The following is a 21,047-nucleotide window of genomic DNA, read 5'->3' as shown; positions in this document are numbered from 1 at the left end:
GGAAAGCAAGGAGATGGACTTTCCCCTAGAGCCTCCAGAAGGAACACAGCCCTGCCATCCTCTTGACTTCATCCCCCTGAAACCTGTCTCAGACTTCTGCCCTCCAGAACTGTAAGATCACACAGTTGGGTGCTTTTATAAGCCACTAAGTTTGTGCTAACTCATTAGAGCAGCAATAGAAAACTAATACAAGTCTGGTCCTGCAATTTACTGTCCTAGGATCGTGGCCAAGTCGTTTCAGCTTTGCATTCCCTTAGCTTTCCTTTCTTCTCAAAATAAGAACTGCTGTGAGGATCAAAAGTGACAGGCAGCAATGCCTGGCACACAGGTGCTCAAGACATGGGAATTTCCAGCTTCTCCTTTTCTTCTACTTTGGGGAAACACAGGGAAGGAAAGCAGGAGCCCAATGCCATTCTCTGCAGTGCTCCCTCTTTCCTTTGATGTCATCTATGCGAAAGGGCCCCTTCACTAAGCTCCCAAGCACACCTTATCTAGAGCGCTCTGGTTCCTTATCTGCTTGCCTTTGGGGACCCATGGCTCCTACCTCCCCTGATGAAAACCCCCTTCAGAATACAAAAGCTCTTTAGAAAGGTCTGAGATAGAGCAGAAGCAGAACCTCCCTCTGCAAACAGTTTTCAGAGATGAAAGAGCAGCTTAGACATCAGTATCTATACTATGGCCACTCTTATTTTCCACAGAAAGAATGAAGAGGGGGTGCCCCAAGGTGAGGCAAGCCTATTCAGAGGCCAAGCCTGGGACTACCCCTCCTCCCACCCCACACCGAGACAGCAAATATTCCAGGCTTCCAATTCCTTCATTAGTTGTGTTATGAGCTTTTATTTAAAAAGCACATTTAATAAGAGTATAGTTTCGCAGATACAAGTTTTCACTTTGTATTCTACAAAAGTCTTTGAATATTATTCTCTTTACAAAATGGAACCTTACAAAAATACTGACAATTTAATGTTTTTATACAGTTTTCTCTAGTTGCAGTTATTTCTCTCATTGTAAAACAATGTCTACCACAGAACTACGATATTTTAGTTGACATTAAAAAAATTAACTCAATGCTTTAAGCAGCTAATGTAAATAACACAGGTCAAGACACAGTTTATAATCATAGTGGATATAGCTAAAATTGTTTCAGAAATAATATTTTACATAGTTAACTTTTAATGTTTTATACATTATTTATATAATATTTATATATAAAAATCATAGCTTGCTATAGTTGAAATGAAAGGACGGATTCTGTAATAAGGATGTGCATGTGGTTGATCCATGTGGTTACATTTTACCCTTTGGAAGGTTTGCATTGAAGATCTAAAAGCCTTTCTTCCTTCCTTCTTTCCTCAAAGGTTCAGTAGAAGGGGTCCCTGTCTACTACTACGAGAGCAGGACCTGACTTGAAGAAATTATGGCTAGAGGATGAGGGAAACTCTCCAGAGATTTAACCCATGTGTTCTGCCCAGCAGAACCTACCAAGAACTGCCCTAGAGATCAACCCCAAGACAATAGTGCTTTTCCCAGCCTAGCAAGAGCACCTCCCCAAAGACCCTTGTCAGCTCTGTTATCTGGAAGGGCAGCCTCTCGGGCATGAGACCGTCTGCCATTCTAGCTCATTCTGACTTTGAGTAGCCTAAAGGTTGGTTCACTTTTCATTCTGCCCCGTTCACTCTCTCATCTCACTACAGAAAGCTGCTTGACATCAGAGGGCAGACCACACTTTCGCTCATCTCTGAACGCTCAGAGGAAATCCTGGTTAAGTACACAGCAAGGATTTCACGGGAGAAGGCAGTAAGTGAAATCTAACCATTTCTAAGAGCGTGCAAGTGACCGGTGATTGGTGTACACGATACCAGCATCCTGCAATTGACATTTTAACATCACAGGATGATGTGTCAAAAGAAGACAAAATGAGGGTCCGCACCCTCGGTTTCTTCTGAAATTGTGCTATTTGTGAAATTCACTCATCCACAAAGAGTCTCCTAATTACTAAAGTGAGGGACTGAGGTTACTGGCCACTGGGCCGGGGCAGCAATAAGGCCTTAGTATAAGGTATTTGGATTCAGGATCTGATCATTTGACTGAGCAAGCTTGCTCTTTCCAAACCAAAACAAACTTCCTGACCCCAAGTCACAGTAAAGAAGAGCGGGACAGACTGAGAAGATGCAGGAGGGGAGCCCCTCAATGGCTGTTTTCTTGCGTCAGTGCTATTTTTGGCATTGTGTGCTACAATGTGAAATTGCCCTTCTCTCACAGGCCTGGGATTCCTCGGGTCACAAAGACGACCAGCAGACTCTACTTGAATCATTTTAGTGTTTGTTCCAGAACAAGCCAGTGTTCACTAGAACATGAACACTTAAACCAATTGCACATCCAGGATTCCGGCACGTGGTGTTAGTTTGCTGCGTTTTCCACATAGGTGAGCACTACCTATTCTGGAAGGCCACAAGGTAAGACCTTTTTTTTTTTTTTTTTTTTTTAACATCTTTTGGAAAATCAGTCAGGCAAAAGTTTTTCCCTACATTCTACTGTCTGATGAGATTGGAGAGCAGCAAGAAATTGCTGTCAGCAGTCATCTTACAAAAACAGCTCAGAGGTGGTGGCCTCTACACCATGTGGTGGTGATTGTTCCTGTCAATAATGTCCACAGGTGAGAGGATTTCCTTCCTGATGGCAGGGGGAGGCAGGGAGAGTGTCGTCTTGGTCTTGAAGAGGTCAGACACAAAGAACACCTGGAAGGACAAATGAGAGATCCAAATCAATGACGGACATCTGGGGACTGGGAACAGACAAAGGGAAGGTTGTATGTAGGAGGATGGACTTTAGGAAAAGAAGTCTCCAAATCACGGACCTTTGAACCAGGGAGGACCACAGACACCATATAATGCAGCTTTTATTATACAGAGGAAACTGAGGCCCAGAGAAGGTCAGGGATGTGCCCTAGGTTGCACAGCCGCAGTAGAAGCAGAACCTGGCTCTACAGACTCTCAATCCAGTGCTCCATGCCTGTAGTCTCCACTTCCTTATTTCCCAAGGCAAATGAACAGCAATGAACAGCAATGTTTTATACAACAACAAAACAAAACAAAGGAAACAAGTCATACTTAGTCATTAATTCATGCTACTTTCCCTTTCCTTACAAAGGAATCTAGGGTGTAACCAAAAAACTTTAGCCAATATGAATTCCTATCAGCAGGAGTTGGAGTAAGGGAAGTGGTAGTGACCACTTTTTCCTGAAAATCAAGTGACAGCAACAAGTTGATGGGAGTCAAGGAGTCACAGTCTCTTGCTGAGGGAATCAGCAATTAATCCAGGAAAAGGTCAATAAAAAATCTCCTATTGCTCATTCCCCATGTCCTTCCTCTTCCTGGCATGGGAACTCATGGAGTCCTTCACAGGATCACTGAGAAGTATTTATTGAACACCCACTTGCCAGGGTCTAAGGATGGCTCAGGCATAGTTCACGTCTCAATAGTTTATGATGAAAGGTTCAAGAACTTGATGACTTGCTGAAGTTAGAAAAATTTATGCTTTGGATTAGATGGTAAAATAAATACACAGAAATCCATTTGAGCCATTTAGCAACAGGAGTTTGTATTAAGTAACCCTAAGCAGCAGCTATCAGTCATGTAATTTAATAGGAAACACATGGCTGGGTTTTGAATGGGGACTAAAACACTTTCAAAGTTCTTATGTCCCACGGCTTTCTGAATTGAAAGGTCTTTGTCCTGAAGATGATAATGTGGTCACTAATAATGCAGACACTATGACTTCATTACAGCTTCATTCTGGCAATATGAAGAAAGGGAAGAAAATGAAACCCTTAATAAGACTTCATCAAAACTACACCCTTAACAAGACTTCCAGCAGCCCAGGGCCAGCTCCTGGTTTGGACTTGGATCCTTTCTTGAATCAATTTCCATACTGTCCCTTCTCTAATAACACAGCTACAAACAAAGGGCCACAAAAATCACTTCAAGAAACTAATAATGGTGATTATTACCCCAGTAGAGATTAACTGAGTGGCTAGAGAACAAAAGCTGCCCCCACCCACCCATAAATAAACCCTTACCTCTTCAAAATCTGACACCCCCTCAATCTCCTGGCTTATTTCCTCAATTTGATTTTCTGGGCTTATATCCATTACATATTAGGGTTTCAGCTTCCTAACTGCCAGATAGGAATAATGGAAGGAAAAAGGCCAATAATGGACATGAGAAGACTTAAATTGAATGGTATGTAGTTCAATAAAATGTAGTCCTTTCTCAAATGTTCTGGATCCCAAAGTATTTACTGGGCCTAGAGTAAGCTCTGTTTTCTCATGCCTCTAAAATGTTGCTTTCCAGCCTTTTTTCCTGGATGGGAAGTTTCTTGAGGGCAGAATCCAAGCCCTAATCATCCTATATCATCCATGGCACTTAGCATTAATTAGACTTTGCACACTGCAGGGGCTCAATAAATGTTTATTGTTGACTTTCTGAACTCCTCTCGTCTAGGAAGCAAGCATTCTGGCCTTGGATCCTATGGGCAAATGGACCTTAGGGGGGACCCACATGCGCACAGCCAAGTGGCAAGATGGAAAGTCCAGCAGAAACCCCCTCTACGCTGTATTTTGCTTTCAGCAACGCATGAGGTTATACAACCACTCTTCTATATAAATTAAGAAATCTACTTCCTCCGCACACTCTTACTCCACAGATCTTCTCTGGAGAATAAATACACTAGACAATAAAAAACAGTCTCAGCAATTAAGAAATCTATACCCTAAATGCCAAGAAGAATATGCTTTCAATTCCATTTCTGATTCTTTGCATTCCATTAATTACTTTTTTGAAAGATGAATGAATACAATCAGTAAACATCATGTAGTATCTGCTCTGGGCCAAGACCTGAGACTAAAGACAAATACCTCTGTGATAAGAGTTCTTTGCCCCCCAAGGAGCTCACAGCTTGAAGAGGGAGCTCAGGTAAGGAAACAACTATGACACAATGTTTCAACGATTATCACAGGGAGAAGCCAGGATGTTAGAGGACCACAGGGAATGTGGCACCTAACTCAGACAGGAGGAGGGGAGGGAAGGCCTTAGAAAGCTTGCCCCAAAGAGTAGGTATACGGAGAGCACAGCTTTGAAAGAGAAGCAGGAGTTAGCCAGGGGGTGAATGTCGGAATGCTGCCATAGGCAGAGGGAACGTGCAAAGGCACAGGAGTGAATAAGCACAGCATGCTTGCTTGGGGAACTGCAGGAAGCTAGGCATGGCTAGGGTAGAGCATTCCATGAGGCTGGAATGGAGAGGACCAGAGCCTGAACAGCATTCTATGGCCTGTTAGGGAGTTCAAACCCTGTCCTCCAGGCCCCAGGAGCATTTATCAAGGCTGACGCGAGGAAGCATCCTGTCGGGAAGACCTGCATTAAGATCATGATGGCATTCAGAACAGAGAAGGATCTGGAACGAGTGCCACCAACCCAAAGGCAAGGCTACTCCTCAGGACACTATTGCAGAGTCAAGGAGAGGGTAAGTCCTGGACGACACCCATGAAATAGAGACACAAAGAAGAGGTGGATTTTTGAGACGGCTGAGGACAGATCCGCTGCTAACTGAGGCGGTGGCGTGTGTGTGTGCGCACCCGCGCACAGGCACTGCGCAGGGGGAGGTAATGCTTCTCTTTCTAATTCTGTTTAAAGATCTGGAGATCTTCGCACTCTATCAGAAAATCTCCTCCAGTTTGGATAACTGTGTAGGGGACAAATTATAACTGCTTTCCTCTACCTTCTGAGTATTTTCACTCCCTCTGATAATGTCTTAGAGGAAGTGATTCCTATCTCCTCCTGTGTCAGGATGGCAGACCATGCTGATCTGACTGACAGGACGTGTGAAACGCTCTACTTTCCCCAAGCACTGAGGGCATTGTAGCCCTTCCCTCCAGGCAGCACTACAGGCAAATAAGCAGCCCCTGCTGTGGGAAACCCATTCACTGTGACAAGGAGACTGTCCTTACAAAGGGCCACGAGGGTTGTGGCATCACCACCTCCCTCCCTCAGACACACAGAGCACTGGTAAAAAGCTTTTTCTTCAGAGTAGGATAGACTTGTCTTCAAATCTGAGTCTTGCCATTTTCAGCAAAATACCTCAATGAGGGCTACAATGTAAGAAAAGCACTGTAGCATGTGCCTGGTGCACAGTAAGAGGTCAGTAAATGGAAGCCACCCTCTCCTCTCCAGTTTGTGTGTTTGTTATCCACCTACACAAAGTAGACTCCCAATAACAGTCAATTCTCTTCTCCTGGCTCTTGTGTGGAGAAGAAAGTAAAGAGAACTAGAAAAAAAGGAAAAGGGAAATGGGTATGATTGGAAATATAAATAAGTGTGTGAAACCCTATACAGGTTCAAGTGGACAAGAAGACCACAAGACAGGATCTACTCTAAGAGTCCTTTAATTTCTGGGGCTACTTTTGGGAGTGAGTTGCAGCCCTCAAGAAGGACGATGGGTCTCAGGTCTTATGGGTGGCATTCACCAGCTCCACAGCTGCCAGCCTCCCTCAGAGCACACCCAGCCCAGCCCTGCTGGGTGATGCCTGGCTGGAGCTCACCAAGCACCAAGCTGGCCAGAAATAAGAAGCTGGTCGGCAGCCAGGTTTCCACTTCCATTTCTGTGAATGGCCAAGTGAGCAAACTCTGAGGGTCAACTGGTCAAGGGCAGATGATGACAACAAAATTGCTCTTTAAATGTTTCTGGAATCTGAGCATTTCCACTCCTCAGAGTGTATAAGCAAGGTCCCTGAAGATAGGACTTATGCCCTAATACATGGGCTTTTATAAGGCCTCATAGACTGTAGGTGCCAGTTCAGAGAAGATAACTGTAAAAAGAGAAGTATTACAGAATCTTTGGAGAGATGGTTTATTCCAGTATTTCTTAGAGTCCTCAGACTACCTGCTTCAGAATCACTTGGGTGCTTCTTGAAAAAAAGAGATTCCTGGGCCCATCCCAGTACTACTGGAGTGTGGCCTTGAATCTGCATTCACACAAACACTACAAGTGTCTGTTATGCAGACTAAAGTTAGGATGGAAAGTCTATAGAGAGGAAAAGATGGGCTCAAATCCCAGACTTGCCATTTAATGTCTGTGTGTCTTGAATACGTTGTGATCTCTTTGAGAGCAGTTTCTTTATTTAAACTGGGCATCACAGTGCCTTCCTTGAGCTGCCCCTACCTTCTCTCCTTGGTACCCGGAATGAAATTTAATGGCCCCCTATCACAGCTCTAGGCCATAGGCTTTACTACAAATGCCTTAAATACTACATCAAGTGTCCCGTACTAGACTGTGAGCAACTCAAGGGTATAGGCTGTGTCCAGTCACCTCTGTGACCAGAGCCCAGTAACTGCAGCCCTTAATATATCCAGTCCACTCCCCCTTTTGAGTATTGAGACCAAGCCTGCTCCTTTTGTACAGACTTATTCCATTTGCCTCATCCTTGGGATCTGTTTTTGGCTTCCAGCTGCTCTATCACATTGGATAACCTCACAGATTAAGGAAAGAACACCGCTCTTCAAAGGAGCCCTGGAATCTGGCTCACCTTCATGTCCTAAGAATAGCAAGTGCTGTCTAAAGACAAGCCATCTTTGGCAGCCCTGTCTTTTGACTATATGAGAGTTATTACAATCGTTCCTTTTTTTTAATCTCAATAAAGGGCATTCAGTGGTTTCTGGCACTGGGAATTTGCTAGCCTTCTGTGTTGAGTGCTTTCTCAGTGTAGCTGAAGGGAATATGATGTGGTACAAAGAACATCAAACTGGGAGTCAGGCAGTGGGACCTAGTTTGAAATTGCTATTGCTGCGTGATCTGCTTGTCTAGGCTTGAGTTTATACAAAATGAAGAGGCTTACAACTTCAGATGGTAGATCTGTCCTGTATTTGCATGCAAATGTTATTTAAAACAAAACAAAACAACCTAACTTCCCACAGTTGAACATAGTAAGACTTAAATAAAAACCTATGTGAAAATACTTCATACCTAGAAAGGACTATTCAAATACGACCTCAGTCACCATTGCTAATGATCATCACTGCTCTTGAGGAATGCGAAGGAAGTTAGTTCCCCAAAGAGAAGGAGGAGAGGCAGTTGTGAGCAATACAGAAAGAAGAACAGGAATCTGGGCCCTACCCAGGAGCCCTACAGGAGACACTTAGGCTATCAAGTAGTGCATTTCTGGTAACCATTATCCATGTGGTACAGCAGTGCTCCAAAATGTATTCACCAAATGCAATGAATGTGCCACGATGATGAAAGAGGTTGTTGATGTGAGAGGAGTGGGGTGAGGGGGGTTGGGGGTATATGGGGACCTCTTATATTTTTTCTAATGTAATATTTTTAAAAAATAAATAAAGAGGAAAAAAAAAAAGAAGTGAGTTTCTGGTGAGGAGGACACACAGAGCTGAAGCTGATAGGGCCAGAGTCCAGAAGAGTGGTACCTGAGGATGCCAGAGGCTGGACAAAGGCAGGAGCCACCACTCCAGAAATCCCTAGAACTTCAAAGCTGAAAGGGAAAAGGGGGCTACTTTTTATTGAGCTCACGTCCTCCCATTATCCTACAAGTTCTGGTCATTTGGAATTCCTAGAAAATCACAAAACATACCATGTTCTCACCCAACTCCATATCTCTGTTTATGTTATTCCTTTTGCACTGAATTCCCTTCCTTATCTTTTGTATTTCACAGTAAATATTTGCCCATCCTCTAGGAATTCTTTCTAGTCCCTCCTGCCCTAAAGGAAAATAAACTAGCCTCTCTTTTGTGCCCCAATGTCCCCAGTGGAGAATCTTTGCCCAGGGGCAGTACAAGTCCATTGCACTTGTGTGTGTAGATGTCTGTCCGCACTAGATCTAGTGTTTTTCAAATTGCAGGTCACAAGTCATCAGAAAGTAATGGAAGCAATTTACCGGGTGGTTGTCATCAATATTTTTAAAGACTAAACATTAAAATATCAGAATATATCATACACAATAAGGGTCAGTCTTATTTCACAAAATATGTGCTTTAGTTATAAGTTAAATGTGTGTATTTCTTGTGGTTTATGGTGTAAAATGAATTCCTAATCATGGCTTGTGGTCAAGTTGTGCAAGCTCTTTAAGGACCAAGTCTTTTCTAGCTCGGGATTCTTAAAACAAAGCATTGCATTTAACACATAATACACATTCAATAAATGTGAAACATGGTGCATATGCCAAGCATGACACATCTTTCTTTCACTGAATTCTCAGACCCCAAATCTGCCAACTTCAGAGAATAGGAAAAAGGAGGTTCAGAGCGGAGAACTGGCTTGCCCAAGACACTTACATAGCAAATGGCAAGTATACAGCTCCCCTTCTGAGTTTCTGTTCCATCAACAGCAAAATGGGGATGACAATAGGCCCCATCCTATTGTCATCTTACATGGAGAACAAGAAAGGAGATTTTAGAAGCACTTTGCACACTGTAGAGAACTGCAGAGACACTGTTACCATCCACTGGGTCCAAGTTTCTCTCTGTCTTTGCTTCCTTCTCCCTCCCACATCCGCATTCCTGACCCCCCTGCCCACCTGAGAGTGGCAAAGGGCTAGGCTTCTGCAGGGCCAGGAGCGATCTGGGAGGTCATTTCCTCCATTCCCGTGCCCAGAGAGCACTGCAATAAATCCAGCGGGAATTGATGGGAATCTCCCGTTAGAGAAGGAAGAGATCTTACAAATCCCTGGCATAGACCAAGCTTGTTTGGAGTTTACTGTTTGAGCCCTGTCGAGGCAGTAGAGGGACAGGAATCAGGAGACCCAGAATCTGGCTTCTACACTGTCACTAACTTGCTGTGTGTTCTCGGGCATGCCACGGCCCCTCTCTGTACCTTGGTTTCCTCATGGGGGGCTGTCATCCCTGAACTCTTCTTCACACTGGCCTTCTTGCTGCTCTTCTTTCCCAAGGTCACCTAACTGGGGCGCAGACAAAGTACGCCCTCGCCCTTCCATACATCCTGGAGAAAGGCCGCAGCACACAAAAGAGCAACTGCTGGCTGAGGCACCCCCCTCCCCCGCCCCGGGAAGAGGAAAACCAGGAAAGACTCTGCTCTGTGTTTACGAAACTCACGAGCAGCTGCTTCCTTTGCCGAACCCACAGCAATGGCGGCCCAGCCTTCCCCTGACCCCACCCAAAGCCCCGTAATTTGCCATCTGTTAGCGGGTCAGGGAAGAGGTGACTAGAGATGCAAGTTGTCACCGGACGGGAAATGAACTGCTGTCTGTCCCTTTGCCCAAGTCCCAGAGATACTCCAGGGGGTGGGGGTGGCGAGCCCAACTGTGGATGGAGCTCACACCTTTGGTGGGGTGACTGTGTGAGTATGTGCGTGGAGGTGACAGGCGCACTGGTGGGAGGATCCATATGTGCCTGGGTCTGCGTTTGGCCATCTGAACGTGTCTGGGTGTCTAAGGGCTGGGGAGAGAGAGAGAGAATGGATGTCTACATGTCTGGGTGTGACAGCTTCTGGGTCTAATCAGGCTGCAGCCTGTCGGTGCCTCTGTCCACATGTGTAAAGATGTACCTATCAGTGTGCACGGCCCACCGGACTCTGAGTGCCCAAGCCCCTGTGCTGAGTCCATGATGTGCACATGTTCTGTCTGTGCTGGGTTCCATTGTCTTCCTTCTCTGGCAAGGGTTGGTGAGCAACGGGGGAAGAAACTGAGTCCCTTGCTGTTTGGCACGGGATTTCTGTTGAGACAAGTCTGCTGGGACAGCCCTGGGCAGAAGTGTTTGGCTGCCATAGCCTGTGGCCCAAGACTCTGCACTGACTGAACCTGCATTCTAGAAAAATGTGCTGCACCCACTAGGGACTTAAGGTAAGCCATGACCCTCAAATAAAGGACACCTAGGACACCTGCACAGGCCTGGCAGGGAGAGGATAGGGTTCCATTTGAGAAAGGAGGTCCAGTTCAGTGACTCCAAAAATAAGCTGTACCGTAGAATCTCTGTGGGAAAAGGAAAAAGGTCAAGGAGTTACTTGGCCTTTAAGATCATTTCACAGATGAGGAAACTAGAAGCAGAGGGCAAGTGTCTCGCCTGAGGTCATGAGCCAATTCATCATTCACTGGTTAACCACTGCTTACTAAGCACCTATTCAGTGTCAGCCACTGTAATCCGCACTGGCATGAATAACCAAAAGGTTAAGCTCTGAATTCTTACTATTAAGAGATCTGCAAACAGCTGGAGAGGCAGACATGTGACCAGGCAATTATAGTAAAAGAGGCCAAACAGCAGAGTAGGAAGAGAGTGCTAGGAGCACAGGTGCTCTGGAAGAAAGTTAGACAATTCTGTCTTTAGGAACTGTGGAAGGAGGTTGAATAATGCCCCTCCTTCCAAAGGGATACACATCCTAATCCTGGAAACACCTGAGGCCCTGTTACCTTATGTGGCAAAAGAGACTTTGCTGATATGGTTAAGGTAAGGATCTTGAGATGGGGGAGATTATCCTGGATTACCTCCCTGGGCCCAATGTAGTCACAGGATCCTCCTAACAGGAAGCCAGGAGGGGCAGAGTCACAGAAGATGTGAGACTAGGATAGTGGCAAGAGTGAGAAAGAGAAGAGGGCCGGGAAAAAGAGGGAGAGATTCAAAGGTAGAGAAAGGAGTTCAAGAGAAGGAATTCAGGTGGCCTCAAGCTGGAAAAGGCAGGAAACAACTCTCCCCAGCAGAGCCTGCAGAAGGAATGGAGCCCTTCCAACAAGCTGACTTAAGCCCAGTGAAAGCTATTTTGGACTTCTGACCAATCCAACTGTATGGTCATAAATTTATGTTGTTCTAAATCACTAACGTCATGGTAGTTTATATAGCAGCCCAGCCAGAGGAAACTAAAAGAGAAGGTTTCATCAGATATAAGCCTCGATGGGACTGCCGTCAACTCTGACTTCTCCACCCTCTTCTCTCCACTTGACCTAAACCTTCTCAGCCTGTTTCGTCATCCCATAAATGAGGATGATAATAGAACCTTCAACATAGGATTTTGAGAGGTCTAAATAAAGTGCTTAATATGTGGAAAGTGCTTAATAAAGGGGCTGGTACACGGTAAGCCCTCAACAGATGTCAACAAATACTACTTCTCTGTTAAGTTAATGGGAGCCCACAGAGGCCTGGCTCAGGTTACCCGGCAGAGTAGAAAATGGACTGGCACCCCGTGCAGTGGCCTTTAAACCAACCATACAGCTCTGCTCCTTTCTGGGTCATCCTAACCTCAGGTGCTGTTTCTGGGTTTCAAGGACCCTTCATTCCAGCCATTCTGGGGTGAGACGAGAACTTGACTGTGCCCCAAGGGATTCGCTGGGATACCAGGCCCTGGTTCCTCAGGGTGGAGGTAGTGGAGCTCTGCTACATGGCACAAGCAGAGCAGAGGCCAGGCCTGCCAGAGCTGCAGAAAGCTGCATTGTACAACCTGGGGAAAGCGCAATAAAGCTGCAGAACCCGTGAGGCAGCCGTCTTCATCCTCCTCACGCTCCCCTCTTCCCAGCCACCCAATGTCCTAAGAGGGCCTCTTGGTTCCTTAGACCTCCTCCTGGATCTACCCAGCTCTGGATCAGTCCAGGGTTCTGTCTTCTTCACCATCCAAACCGGGGTGACAGAATCTGGAAAGAATCTGCAAAGTGCAGAGTGAATGGCTCTGGAGTAAGTTCGAAATCTGGGGAATAGCTGTCTACTAGTCCTTGACCTTGGATGGTTTAAGTCATCTCTCTGAGCCTCAATTACCTCATCTGCAAAATGGCTATGGTAAAATGGCTTCATGTGGTAAAAGGAGATAATGGGTAAAGTTTCTAGAATGGTGCCAGCAGATAGTAAATACTTTTAAAATGCTAGGAAAACTTCCTATCCTATGCTACAGTCTGCCAGGGTCAAACAGGATAATTCAGACCCCTCTTTCCCTTCTTAAAGATAAGCCTTTGCATGGGACTGTATAACTCAGTGAGCCACGTGGTGGATGATGGACTGTGGTTAATAGTACAAATATATTTGAGAGCATTCTCTCATGAACTATAACAAGTGTACAATACTAATACATGATGTTAATAATAGGGGATGTATGGGGGAAAAATGCCAAATGTAAGCTATGGACAACATAGTTCATAGAGTATTTTGATGATGCCTTTCATAATTTGTAACAAATATTCCACAACAATGCAAGGTGTTGGTGGAGGGCTGATGTATGGGTATTCTGTACATTATGCAAAACTGTTTTATAAGTTCACAACTTCTCCAATAAAAAGTTTTTTTTAAAATAAGCTTTTGTCCTCCATACACGTGGTCTAATTGCACATGGCCAGTGCTCTGGGATAATGTAAAAGAGAGAAAGGCTATGAAGGACCCCCACCTTTAAATTTTTTTTTAATTGGGGATGCAAGAGTCTCCAATTAGGGCAGTGGCGCCAAAAAGGAAACACCAGCAGGCCCTGCGGGCCTTCCTCCTGCTGAGAGCAAAGCTCAGAAGGACACAGTCAGCAAAGGGTTACCTTTTAGCGCAAACACTACCACCCCCTCCAGTCACTTCAAGTTAAAGGGCCAGATACCAGAGAATTAGGTGGTTGGTGACAGCTGCTCTCATTAACAGTTTGCTCCCCCAATTTTTCTCACTCTGGCCTTGACATTTTTAAAAAAGGGAGGGAGGAAAGGAGGGGAAAAGAGGGGATGGATGCATGGATGGAAGGAAGAAAGGCAGGAAGGCAGGAAGGAAGGCAGGCAGTCCCTTAGGTTAGGGTTCCCATGCCCAGGCTGGCAAGCAGTTCAGAAGCAGTTTTCTTCGAGGTGCCCACTCTGATCACCCCAACTCCTTCTCCTTCTTCTTAACCAGGTCACGCTGATTCAGGCCCTCACCTGCCTGCTGAAGTACCCTATACATGTCTCCACTGCAGCCCTACATTCTCCCTGGCATTGCAACTCCTGTGTTTTACCTGTCTGTGTAAGCAGCTAGGCTCAGACCTCCTTACTCATACCTATGCCTTTAAGAGAAGGTTCCCTACACTGTTCTCGAAAAACCTTTGATCAATTCATTGATACTGGCTTTTGTTTGTTTATTAAGCAAGCATTTACTGAGCCAGGGTCCCTGAGAGGCCTGGGTAAAAGATTAACCTATGGTCCCTACTCCCAAGGAACTTCTAGTCTGCAAAACACATGAATAATTTCAGCACAGAATGATCCGTGCTATGAAAGAAGAAAGTGGGGAAGGAGAGGCTGCTCTAGGGAGAAATGGGCTGCTGCCAGCCTGAGAAGTCTCTATTGTTCCCAATTCCTCCTGTGACTGAACAAGAACTGCACCAGCAGCCACACCACCTCCACACGTGGTGCTAACAGCCAGCCATGGGTGTGTTCTGGAATTCCTGTCAGGCTGGGAGCTCTTCCCAGGCCGCCCTGAAGACAGTTTCAGAGGAGGCACCCAGAAATGTTTGCTGGGCAGCCTCTCAGAAGGTTCAGCGGGCAGGAAGAGCAGGCATAACTGAGGAAGTGAAGGCTCAGAGAGGTGGCATGCCGCGCCCCACTCTCCCTGCAAGCCAGGAAGGAAATATGGGAAAAGGGCAATCATCCACGTGGGGCAAATCAGAATGAGACCCCCCCAGGTCCAGGCTCCTGGGATCCCAGTGACCTGAAGGTCACTGGTGAGTTTATGCACAAGGCCTTCAGCAAACCCCTTCTCCAGCCAACACCGAGTTCAGTGGATGAAGTGACCCTGAAGGTCACAGAGGGAAGGGTGAAAGTGTTCCAAAAAGCTGAGACATTCTACTGACGAGTCAGTGCCTGCCAAAGCAACGCATGTGCTTTATGAGTCAGGAGACCTATATCCTGCCACTAACTTGCCATGTGACCTGGGGTAAGTTTCTTCCCCTCTCTAACCCCACATTTCCTCATCCATAAAATGAGGGCATTGGACAACATCTAAGGTCCCTTCCCATTCCAACATTCTATGAATCCATGAACTTTGTATGCTTGGGGAGAAGAGGATTTACAGACTGTGTATGATTGAATCTCAGAGGCTAGAAAGACGCAGGAATTACTCTCATTTTGCGGAAGGGACCCGGGAGCTGGGTGACTTCGGAAGTCAATCGGAGAGCAGGATTGAGCGCTCCCTGGTGTCACTGAGCTGGAAACATTTAACAAGCAAGCCGTCGAGGGGTCTGCATGCACACCGAGGACAGAGCTACTTACTATGCAGCAGGCCACCAGGGCACCCTGAGCAAACCCTGCCAGGACATCGCCAGGGTGGTGCTTGTGGTCAGATACGCGTGACAGTCCTGTGTAGAAGGCCATCATGATCAGGGTGAACTGCAGGAGGGGCCGGAGCAGGCGGGCACCTCGCCAAGTGAAGCGGGCCTGCAGGTAGAGCTGCAGGGGGAAGAGAAAGTGAACAGGTGCTCAGGCACATGCCAATCACCTGAATAACAGCACAGGTCAACACACACTCCACTTCAGTTAAGTGGAACCATCAGGACCTTGGCTGGCATGTTATAAGAAGAACATTCATCTTGGACATGACCTCCAACCAGTTATTTAAACTCTGAAACTTAGTTCCCATAGAAAACAAAAAGAACAGGGCCTACCACTTAGGGAGGGCCAAGGAAGGGGCAATACATGGAAATGGCCCTAGCATACTTCTCAGCACAGAGTAGACTCTCAGTAAATGTCAGTTCCCTTTCATCTTCTTTTTGATAGGAAGGCTAACTCATGAACAATATGGAGGATTAGAAAATGTTTCTATTTTATACTTGATGACAACTTAATCAACCCACTTGTGTTTCCCTGAGAGTTATGGGTGCATGTTCCCTAAACTACCTGCTTCTCAGAACTGCAGTGGAAATAAAACACATGACACAAATGTAAGGGGTGGTTGCCCTGATATTCAGAAAGGGATGCTCCTGCTTCAAAGGGAAACAACCCTGTCAAAGGACTAGTTTCTAAGTCATCACTATGGAGCTATCGATTTTGAATTAAGTATAAGGAAACATAAACTAGACAATGCCAGAGAACTTTCAAATAGAGGCTGACAGAAGCTGGAATGGGAGGGGAGTGCAGAAGAGTAACCTGAAGAAAAATGGGAGGGGGTTAGGGAAAAAACCTCTGACTGAAGCAAAGATACTAAAATGACGTCAACTGGGCATTGTCCTCTCAGAGTTATCTTGCTGCAGTTTCCGTTCTAACCTCTGGGCACAACCTACTGCCCAGGTTCCTGTGGGAACTTGGGAAATGAGAGGGAAGAGACACTGGGACAAGAGGAACTTCCAACTACAAATCAAAGCACAAGAGGAGAGGAGAAAGGGGAAGAGAGCAGAGGGGAGGGGTCTTTGACCTAAAGATAGACTTGGGGCAGTGGCAAAAGCGTGACTCTGCCCTTCCTGAGATAAATGGGCACCTTCCTTTTGGTGACCAGGAAAGAGCAAGGCAGCAGCCGATCTGGAAGAAACAAGATCTTGGGTCTCCAGAATCCCCAACTACTTAGGAGACTATGTCAGAAAAGGCAAGCGCAGAACACAAGAGACAATTTTATAATGGCTTTGAAATTATATGAATGTTTGTCTCTAATATCAAAGGCTAACAAATTTTTTAAAAGAAAATGTGTTGATGCTGCTGGCTGCATGAGTGATAAAAACCAAGAGTTTTCTCATATCCAAATAATCAGTTAAAAACCTAAAACAAGAGATAAAACCCTCATAATAACAAACGTGCTAAATAAATAGTAATTAATTTACCAAGAACTGCTTAGGGCCTCTATGAAATACAGGACAAAAAGGACAATTGGAACAAAGAGAGAACTAGAATTTTTATTTCTAAGAACACTCAACTTATAATAAATTCAGAAGTTGTTGTGTAAATTTGATGAGATCCCCATGAATACCCTTCAAAAGATTTCGAGGGAAAACTTACTTGAAAAAATTATTCTAAAGATGACCTAAACGACTAAACCTATGGCACTCCTCTGAGGGGGTGGGAGGAAAGCCAGGCAGTATGATAGGTGCTAAGGACACAGAAATGAGAAGTTGAAGTAAGTGTACTAAAGTGTTTTGTAAGGACTATGAAAGAAGTTGGGGAACGAGACTTACTAAGGGGAAGGGATACTTGACTTGAATCTTAAAGAAGAAGTGTTTGCTGGGAATTAAGGGGAATAGTAGTGGGGAGTGTGTATTCCAGGCAGAGCGATGGCTTATAGAGTCTAGCCATCAAAATTCTCAAGCACTTCAAGTAGCCCTGTATAGCTAGAGAAGGGGGGGCAGGGGGCACGATGAAAAACAAGGGCAGAGGCAAGCAGGGGCCAGACCATGAAGGGTTGTGGATGTCAAACCAAGGAACGTGGCCTTACTCAGTGTGCCAGTGCTTCCCAAACTATATTCCATGAAATACAAAGGATCTTTCAAAAAAGACTGGAACATGTTCTATACTAACTCCTTATATTGGACATTTACCATAGCTTATAAGATTATTAAAGGCTCTGAGAAGTCCTGCAGATAAGGACTAACTTGATTACAAATCATTTTTACAGCACACCTACCTACCGAGTCCCAGTTGGGAAATGCTGCTGCAAGTCACAGTGAAAATTAAATGGTTTTAAGTAATGCATTCAATACTACAAAAAACAATCTGGGTGCTTTTCTAATGCTCTAGGCAATACCAAAGTTATGGCAAATCCAGAGCTATGGGCCAAAGGCTATACCCTCATAGCTGCTGAAATGACCCAAAAGACAGGGAAGAAGTGGATTCTGCAGTCATGGACCAAAGGATCTCGTTCTATTGGGAGTGCAAATGGGGATGATGCTGGTGGGGGGACGAGAGGAAACAGGGAATTGTCCACTTGCAGGGTACCCACTGTGGCCTGGCCTTCCTCCAGCACTTCTTGGCAGTAGATGGGGTGGGTTGAGTACCACAAAAAACACAGGTTTTAAACAGGAAGCCCTCCCTGAGCCTCAGTTTTCTCGTATAAAACAGGTAGCAACCACTATGTTATGGGGGTTGTGGCAAGGACCGGTGAGAATGTCGATCAAGTGTTTGGAACACTGCTGCTCAATAAATCAATGGTTGTATTCTGTAACCACTTCTCTTAATTTGGAACTACCCAGACTTTCCTAGTTCCCTTGCTCAAATATTTGCAGGTCCTCAAAAAAATGATGTTTCCAAATCCAACCCTTCCCAGGCCCCACCCCCACCCCATTGAGACTTAGGTTAAGGGATTAGGCATCAGGGTGGAGCAGAGGAAGGGTGGGTTTCCCGACCGGACAAGGCAAACATCTCCCCTTCCACTGACTCAGATGCTTAAGGCTGGAGCTTAATAAAAGGGGAAAAAAAAATACATGAGAGGAACTGGGAGAGAGAGAGGAAGAAACCAGTCATCAGAATAGCTTCAGGAAGGGAGTACTTATGAATGAGAAAAGAGTAGGGGGCCACGGGGAAAGAATTCCTTTGGAAAGCAGTCGGATGGAATTATTGCCCTTATCCATCAGTGATGAACACATTGATTGGGGAATGCCTCAAGAACTCAGGGTTGATTTTGGTGCCTGCAGTTGGTGCTTTGGGGGAAAGCAGAGCAGGAGTAGATAAAGTCCATTTTGGCCGGAGTCCAGGCCTGGCCCTACCACTTACTAACTGTGTGGTCCTTAGCAAGTCACTTAACCCTTCAAGCCTCAGTCTCCTTGTCTGTAGAAGGGGATAACAGTAACTCCCTCAAGGCATAAGACATACTCTAAAACTCTTCAGAAATCTAGGTCAATGGCTGTGGTGATGTTACCTAAAAAGTAAGTTACTAAAGAAAAAGGTTGCACAAGCCAGTGGCTCCCTCTGATTGGTGAAATAAGTGGGTCTCAGGGGGCTTTGAAGTTGTTCAAAGGATCTGATCATCCCCTCCCTGCTCCACACCCATCTGTTAAATGGGTTGGATTTTGTAGGTTCATAACCTAATTCACGTGAGCCACCCCAGGCAGAGTGGAGGGTGTTTAAGTTATACACTCTGGGTTTGGGCTCACTGAGTTCAGTGGGTACATTCCGGAGTGCTCTACTCACTTGGCAACCCAGGCCTGGGAAAAATAAATAACCCAGGAGGCTCTGTTCGTTCCCACCCCCGCGTGGGCAAAAGAGGAAGTTAAACCCTTCTGTGCTGGACCAAAACAACAAGGAGACTTTTCCATCATCAGAACATCTGCAGGGACTTCATCTAAGTCCTACACATCCTCAAAAAGGTGATTAGGAAGCCAGTCTGCAGAGTTGGACAAAATCAGAAAGCCTGATTCTCCCTAACTTCTCTTTGCCAGGAGACCTGGCGTTTAATTGATTTTCACTTCCTCATCTGCATGAACGCCTCTCTGCTGGGTCTGAATTCACTTCCTAAGGATCAGAGCAAGTAGTTTTGAATCTCTTCTGTGTTACATACCAGCTGTATGATCCTGGACAAGATACTCTGCTTCTCTGAATTTATATTTTCTCATATATATAGTAAGCAGATTTGTTCATTAAAAACATGTTGTGAGCATCTATTATGTTCAAAACTCTGTGACTCAGACACAAATAAACTAATAAAATATGCCCTTCAACACAAGAGAATATAATTTTTAAGACCCTTTTTTGGTCCAAAGATTCTGCTTCCAATTGCTAAAACAAAACTGCTGACTATGGATATCATGAAAATTACAATAGAAAGGTCTATGTCTGGCCCACAAAATAATGTTTGTGAAAGTCCCTGACACACAGAACTCACTCGTTAAATGGAGTTGCCTTCTCTTTCCTGGTCCTTGCTTCAAAATTAGGGTTCTGTGGCAATCCATGAACCCCCCTTCTAGAATTCTGACTGCATTCAAGCCTGCTCCCTGGAGCTGAAGCAGCACAGGCCAATGTCGTGTGAGTCATACTCTCTTTCTTGCTAAGTCATTTGTGTTTCATTAGATGATTTGCATACTGGTGAAACAGGTCTGTACTGTCCTCTCACTTCATTTCCATCACTCTTGGGACAGCTCTGCTAAGAGGGAAAAGGAGGCCTTTGTCCTTCCTTTTACCTCTGCAGACCCTTTCCCTGGCAGCCAGTCCAGAGCATCCACATGCCCACAGTGAAGAACTCTCTTCCTTCTCTAATCTCCTCCATGGCTCCCATGTGGTTCTGGCTCAGGTACCTGGTGGCTTGCCTGTATGGTGTAGGAGGGATTCTATTAAGGTCTTTCTATGTTAGTAACTGGAATAATAGACCTTCAGGCCAAAAGGGCACCTGGGATTGATTATCTCCTTTTAGATCCTATTTGTTTACTGTCACTATGAGGGAAAGGAAAGGAAACTACCATTTGGTACGTACTTTGAATGGCATTATCTGCAATTGGCACAATAATCCTGGTAGGTGGACACCATTGTGCCAGTTTTACAGATGAAGAAATCAAGTCTGTGTACTTACTCAAAGGTTACAGAGAACCACAATTTACGTGGAAGACGGTTTGCCTCTTTCTAAGTTTGTGCTCTAACCACAGAACCACTGGGCTTCATTCTCAGGAATTCAAAAGGCACAGCACAGGTACTCAGAAACTGCCTATTGGATGGATGGATGGATGGAGATTATAAAAGGGAAGAAGAGGAAAAACATCTGGTGTAGTGGTTTATTCCCCTTGGAACCTACAGTTTTATTCCTGTAAGAGGTTTCATCAGACACTCTCAGGATCTGTGGGAAGACTATGCCTTGTGGGCACACCAGATCCCACTGCTATGGGATCCCAAGCATGTTGTAAAAAACCTCAGTGACTAACAACCACAGGCCAGAGAACACGGCTGTCAGAATACAGCCACTTCCTGGTTTCCTTGGTACCTTACAAATCCTTGGACACATAAACAGTTCTCACAGGGCACCACAGTAACAAGTCAATACGTAAATAGTTCTGCAAAGACCATCCCTACATCACACACTTCCCTTAGAGAATTATCAAGTCAGTGATGAGGAGGCAAAAAAAAAAAACAACTTGATTAGTATAGAAAGGAGCATGGCCTGCAAGTATCAGAAGGCCTGGCATTCCTTCATTCCTTCATTCATCCATTCATC

General features: G+C 45.2%; 1 protein-coding gene across 2 annotated transcripts in view; it reads right to left on the bottom strand.

Annotated features, from left to right (window-relative positions):
* Positions 1-817: 817 nt before the first annotated feature.
* The window catches only part of PLPP3 (phospholipid phosphatase 3), an 83,713-nt gene continuing 63,483 nt past the window's right edge, over positions 818-21,047 (bottom strand). Inside the window, exons 5-6 of one of the 2 annotated variants that reach the window (XM_004474519.5) lie at positions 15,203-15,379; positions 818-2,738 (exon numbers count right to left, since the gene is read on the bottom strand). In XM_004474519.5, coding sequence (XP_004474576.2) covers positions 2,613-2,738; positions 15,203-15,379 — 303 coding nt within the window. In that variant the 3' untranslated portion in view covers positions 818-2,612. The remainder of the gene's footprint in view (positions 2,739-15,202; positions 15,380-21,047) is intronic. The other variant, XM_004474520.5, reaches the window with a different exon arrangement.

Source organism: Dasypus novemcinctus, chromosome 9, assembly GCF_030445035.2.
Source record: "Dasypus novemcinctus isolate mDasNov1 chromosome 9, mDasNov1.1.hap2, whole genome shotgun sequence".
NCBI classification, from domain to species: domain Eukaryota; kingdom Metazoa; phylum Chordata; class Mammalia; order Cingulata; family Dasypodidae; genus Dasypus; species Dasypus novemcinctus.
This window is presented reverse-complemented; position numbering and strand designations above follow the sequence as displayed.